General features: G+C 58.4%; 1 protein-coding gene across 1 annotated transcript in view; it reads left to right on the forward strand.

Annotated features, from left to right (window-relative positions):
• Positions 1-1694: 1694 nt before the first annotated feature.
• NCLIV_024330 (putative RNA-binding protein) overlaps positions 1695-6128 on the forward strand; it is a gene marked incomplete at both ends in the record, with an annotated part of 16346 nt that continues 11912 nt past the window's right edge. Inside the window, 2 exons of the mRNA XM_003882628.1 lie at positions 1695-3286; positions 3688-5525. Of these exons, the coding sequence (XP_003882677.1) occupies positions 1695-3286; positions 3688-5525 (3430 nt within the window). The remainder of the gene's footprint in view (positions 3287-3687; positions 5526-6128) is intronic.

The following is a 6128-nucleotide window of genomic DNA, read 5'->3' on the forward strand; positions in this document are numbered from 1 at the left end:
ACGCCGTCACCAGTCTGCCACAGTTTCCCGGCGCCTCGCCCTCCTCGCAGAAATCTCTGCATCATTCCCGTTTCCTCGCCCACGGAATCCTCCCTCGACTGCCTCGCGTCTTGTCTCCACGCGTGTTGCTGCCTCCTCGCTCATCTGTGAACGCGCAGCGTCTTCGTACTTTTCTTCTTCTCCTCTTTCTTCTTCTTCTTCTCTTTCTTCTTCTCCTCCTTCTCCTCATTTCCCTTGTCACCTTCTTTCTTGTCCTCTTTCTTCTTGTTATCCCCTTTCTTCTTGTTATCCTCTTTCTTCTTCTCTCTTTGCTCTCGAAACTCTGCGTCTTTTCCAAGTCTCACGCGCCACGGCTTGCGTCTGCGTTTTCTAGCCTCTCGGGTTGTCCCTCGGGAAAGGACGCAATCTCTGCTACGCAGAGAAGGCGACTGCCTTCCCAGAGTCTCGGCTGCGACGACACGCCCGAGACCGTCCACCTATCCCCTCCCGAGCCCCACGCGGGCTGACCTAAACAAAAAACGCATGTACGGATATAAAAATCCACTGCATATATATATGTGTGCATATATGCGAGCTTATGTTTATGCGTAAATATTTACATGTATATGTACACCTCGTATGTATACATATCTACGCATTTATAGGTGTGTACCCAGAGTGTGGTGAACAGTCAGAAGCAGTGTATCGGTTTCGATATCAGAGCTCCGTGGGCGCATAGCAGACGCCTCTACGTACCATGTGCGTATTTATCTGCATCTGTCTAACTCTTTATATCTTTCTATATCGAGACATGTGCATACGTGTCTGTAGGCTTGTAGCGTTATCAACGTACGTCGCGGTGCTTGTATATAGGTATATCTGCAGAGTCTCTTGAGTCCACTTCTACGTGTGTGTGAAAGGGGTTGTTGTGTGCTTGTTGTGGATGCCCGTGGATGTGGCCCGGATGTCTACCATTTGTCTCTGTTGTGTAGAAGGTTGAATGCTTTTGAATTCGCTTTTTTGTGGAACAGGGAAGGCCGAGTGCGGCCATCGTGCTGCTGACGGGAAGTGCACCCGTTCAGGACAAGTCCGTGCTGAGACCTCGGAGTTTTCTCGTTCAAGTTCTTCTGTCTCTCCTGAAGCGAACAAAGCTTCAACTGCCACGCAAACCCAAGGAGGTTCCGCACCCCCCCGCACCGTGACGCAACACACAGTTTCCTTTCCGGAGTCATCTTCTCTATCGTATCCGTTGTCTTCATCTCCTTCGTCCTCATCTTGATCGCCTTCGTCGTCTTCGTCTTCTGCGTCTTCTGCGTCTTCTTTATCTCGTATCTGTCGTTTTCTCTCAGCTGGTCGTGCTCTTCGTCGGTTACCACGTGGACGGGAGGCGGGCGTGAAGTGTCCCTGCACGGGCTGTATCCTGGTCTCCGTCGCGTTCTCTCTCGTAGCGTCTTTGCCACACACCAAGCGCGGCTCGTCTCCCTCGGCGGGCGAGAGCTCGCGGCGTCGTCTCGTTCTCCGCGCGTCTTCTCCGTCGTCTTCTTCTCAGGCGCTGGGTCTTCCCGAGTCTCTCAGACCCCGGCAGTCAGCGCGCGCGCCGTCGTCTGAGCGCGCCTGGCGCTTCTTCCTCCGCTCTTTCGCCCGAGACTGAGTTGAGAGAAGACGAGCGACGCTTTGCGAACGACGGCTGGGGAGGCACCACACAGACAGCAGATATGTTTGACGCCTCTTCGGTACCACGTTGCACGCGAGAAACCGGGGAAGAGAATGGGACGAGTCTCGCCGTGGAGGAAGGAGCGGCTGAGCGCGGCGTGGCGGCGCAAGAGAGTGCCGCACTTTCGCCAGTTCCCGCCTCTGCGGGGGCGGAGCGTGCAGCGGAGTCGCCCGGCCCCGACGAAGAGCGAGTGCGTGCGTCCGAGATGGAGAGAAGAGCGGACGCGAAGGACGAACTAAAGCGGCGAGAAGAAGAAGAACTCGACGTCGTCATGGAAGAAGGCCTCGACGAGGTGGCGAGACTCTCAGAAAACTGCAGACTCGAAGAGAGCGAAGGAGAAGGACAGGCACAACCCTTGCCGCGCGTGTATCCTGGTCTCCGCCCCGCTTCGGAGAGTGACGCCGCACACTTTCTCCCTCCTTCTGGGACGAGTCTTTCCCCTCAGGCTTCTCAGAGCTCCGCTTCTTCGCCGTCTCCCTTTTCCATGCGTGCGTCGCCCGCGGAGTCTTTCGTGTCTAAAGGGACCCGCTGTAGCGAAGCGTCTCCCATGCGTGTCGACGCAAGCACCGCTTCTCCCTCTTCGTTCTCCTCGATGTCTTGTGCGACTTCTTCCTTGTCGTTTGCCTCTCTGTTTCCTCCGTCTTCTCCCGCGAATCAGCCAGAGACGGCAGGCCTGCGCGAAGCAAAGGACGCGCCGGCAGAGTCGCCCTCGTCAGCCTCTGGACAGGCGAGACAGCTCACCGAGGACGAGAGAGCCGAGGGCGAGGCGCAGCGAAGACGCGCCGAGATGAAGGAAGAGGCGCCGTCGACCTTGGACTTTGAGCCTGTCGAAAGACGCGGCGCGAGCAAAGAGAGAGACCGAGCACCCGCGGGGGCTTCCGCGCCGCTGTGCGTGCTGGAAAACGAAGATGTGGACCTTCTTGGTCAGGAGAAAGGCCCGACAGTTTCCCTGGAAGGTTCGGACGGTCTTCTCCAGGAACGTCCGCGAGAAAGCGAGAGAACCGAGACTGAAGCGAGAGAGCCGGGGATCTTCGCGGAGGCGGCAGCGTCCCTGGAGGGAGGTGACCGAGCCACGCAGCAGCCCGCGGCGCTCTCTGGAGAGTCTGAGAGCGAGATCAGTCCTCCGCGAGTTTCCCGGCCACAGGGCGGCCCTCGGAGACGGCAGAAATGGCCGCAAAGCCGCCACGAAGGCCAAGAAAGGCAAGAGGAGCAAGAAGGGAAAGAAGGGAAGGGAGGGTCGGACCGCGAGGAAGATCTGCAGGCGGAGGAACCGCGGAGACAGGAAGAAGACGAAGCCGAGTTGCTCAAGTACCACAGCGATGTGCCTCAGGACGTGCTGCTCGGCCGGAGCAGCAAGGCAGCGACGAACTACATCCACTTGAAAGGCCTCGTTTATCTCCACTTTCTCGTCTACTTGGATCGTGGCTTCGTTCGGCCGAGCGCCCCGGAGGAGGGCCGAGAGGACGAAGATTTCTCCCCGCCTCATCCAAGCCTCTCGGCGGACTCTCCGTTCCTCTTTGATCTCTCTGACCCGATGCGCGCTTCTTTCTCCACTGTCTCGCTCCTCGACCTCTTCAATTCCATGCTTGCACGGTAGGGCTTGTTCCTTCGAGGGCCGTTCTGTCTACGTGAACCGCGTGCCTCCCCCGTATCTGTCTTCCCCGTATCCCGCGTCGCTGACGCCTCGCTCTCCGTGTGTTTGCATGTCCCACCTTTCTCAACACCATTGTTCTCTCACGTGTGTGCGCCCTTCCTTCCTTTTTCCCGCCTCGTGCTCGACGCACTGTCGATCTCCCACTTCCATCTATCCTCTCCACTTTTCCCCCACTCGTCCCATCCGCTGTTTTTTTACTCCTCTCTTTTTTTCCCGTCTTTCTGCTCGTCGTATCTGCTCTGTTCTTCTTCCTCCTCTCTTTGCGTGTCTCCGCCTTTTTCCTCTCCTTCGTGTGCATGTGCGTTCCGTCCGCCGTTCTCTGCCGTGTGCTTCCTCTCAGGTACGGCGCAGCTGCAGTGGAGAGTGTGTGTGCCTTCTTGAGTTGCGACTCCGAGTTCCTTCACTACATTCGCTTCCACTTTCTCCGCGACTGTCTCCAAGCCGCGCAGGAGGAAGAAGACGAGCGGCGGCGCCGCGAGAACGGGCGCGTGAGCGAAGAGAGCTCAGAGAGCGAAGACGAAGGGCGGCGTAGAAACGAGAAGCGTCGGCGGTCGTCCTCGGCGATGGGCTCTCGCGACGGCGAGAAGCTTCCTCTCGTCTCCTCCTCCTCTTCTCTCTCGTCTGACGAAGACCGCCCATGTCGCCCCACAGCCGTGCCTTTCTCGTCCTTCCCGCCCGTTCACTCGCCGCTCTTCCCTTCGTGTGGGGCGTTGCGCACGCGGAAACGGAGACCTCGGCGTCTCGCCTGTCCCCTCCACGAAATGGATCCTTTCAGGTGCTGCTGTCGCGCCGTCTCGGGATCCGACGAAGAGGCGCGCCACGCGTCAACGCGTGGGGGTCCGCGTCTCCGCGCGTCCTCCCGGGACGAGACTTCGGAGGACGAAGACGCGCAGTCTCTCTTCAACTGCAAACAGGTGAATCTCCCGCCCCCGCTCCCCGCAGTGTTTCGGCGTTACGTCCCCCCCCAGTGCTTTCCGGCCTTCTCCGGTTCCTGCCGAGAGAAGAAGAAGCAGAGACCGCCAACGATGGCTCTGAGCTTCGCCACGCGAGATCTCTTGCGGCGCTCCTACACGGTGTACGACTTCTTCGTCACGACGTTTTCGGAGGGGCTCCCCGCGTTCTTCCGCAACGACTGTCCTCTCTCGTGCATTCCTTCGTCTTCCTTCCACGACTGGTGCTATCGTCGGCCGCGGCCGTCTCTCACGCCGACGCTCCTGTCGACCTTCGTTCCGAGTCCCTTCTCGCCGACTCGCGACCGCTTCGGAGCGGGATCCGAGCGGGACGAAGCCGGGACGTACCTTGCGCAACAGACCTCCTTCGAAGGCGGATGCATGGTGAACGCGATGCTGCCGGGCGAGACGCCAGCGTCGGTCCTCTTTTGCCACCTTCTGGATTCGTTTTCGGGGCTCGCAGCCGCCGAGCTCTGTCGAGGCTTGCATCCGGCATCCGCCTCGGCGGCCACGAATGTTTACCACGTCGTGAAGGTACTCGAGTTGTTTCTTTTCGCGCGCTCGGGGTCGCTCGACCGCCTGCCGCCCCACATCACCTGCGACGTCCCGCGACGCTGGCGCAGCCTCTTGGCATTCGCGAGTGGAGACGGGGACGACTTGGGGGAGAAGAACGGGGGCGAGTCGGGCGAGAGGTGGGCGGCGAACGCCGGCGCCGAGCACCACGCGAACGACCGGAGAGAGGACTCAGCAGAGGACCGGCGCGCGACAACAGCGGCGCAAGAATGCGCAGAAGGCGACGGCGAAGTCGACGAAGACATGGATCGCGACGTCGAGGAACCGGACAGAGAGAGCGACCAGGCAGAGAGAGAACAGGCCGCCGGGGAGGAACGCGGGGAGAGAGAAGAGAAAAAAGAACGAGAGGCGAGAACAGACTGTGGGGAGGAGACGGAGGAGAAGAAGGAAGCAGCTTGGGAGGGACACACAGAGGCCGTTTCCGAAGGTCGGATGCCAGAGGAGGAACAAACCGCAAGAGAGGCAACGGACGCCGCGGTCGCAGTGGATGGGCGCAGACTCCCACGCGACGGAGTCGATGGCCGCGGCCCAGAAGACACGCGCGAGGGAGGCAAAGAAGAAGAGCCTCCACGCATCTCGCTGCCCCACGTGATGGCCCACCTTCTCTTCACTCTCCATCACCCCGCTAGTCAAGAACTCCTCCTTCGACTCCTCGGTAAACGACGTGCGGAAGTCTCTCCCCTCGCAACGCGTCTTCATTCAACTGAAGCGTTCCACAAAATATACGTGCCTTTATGTTTACAAATTTTTCTGCTGAGCCTCACGTGTCTGCGTCTCTGTTTCCATGTGGGCACTCGCCCATAAACAGTCGAGTGGAAGTATGCTCACCCTCTTTCTTCATATATATTTATATATATTTATATATATATATATATATATTTATATATATATATATATATATTTATATATATATATATATATATATATATATATATAGAAACCCACATATACATAGAGAGATGGGAAAGACCTGTCTACATATAGAGCACACGTTTCGCGCAGTTCTCGCTGCGACAGCACCTTCCAGAATTCGTCGTCTGGGCTGCCTCAGCTGTGCAACTTCGCGGGAGAGAGGCCTGTGCGAGGCGCCTGCATCCGCCTAGCACGGCGAGGACAACCTCTCGCTAACTCGCCAAGTTTTCCGCCCGAGAAGGCCCGAGAAGGTGGAACACTGAGGCGTGTGCGGTCTCGCCTGCTCGCATCTTTCGCGCTGCGAGGCAACCTGACCCGGTCGAAAGCAGCGAAGATGCCAGGCTGG

The sequence above is a fragment of the Neospora caninum genome, chromosome VIIb, assembly GCF_000208865.1.
Source record: "Neospora caninum Liverpool complete genome, chromosome VIIb".
In the NCBI taxonomy this organism is placed as follows: domain Eukaryota; phylum Apicomplexa; class Conoidasida; order Eucoccidiorida; family Sarcocystidae; genus Neospora; species Neospora caninum.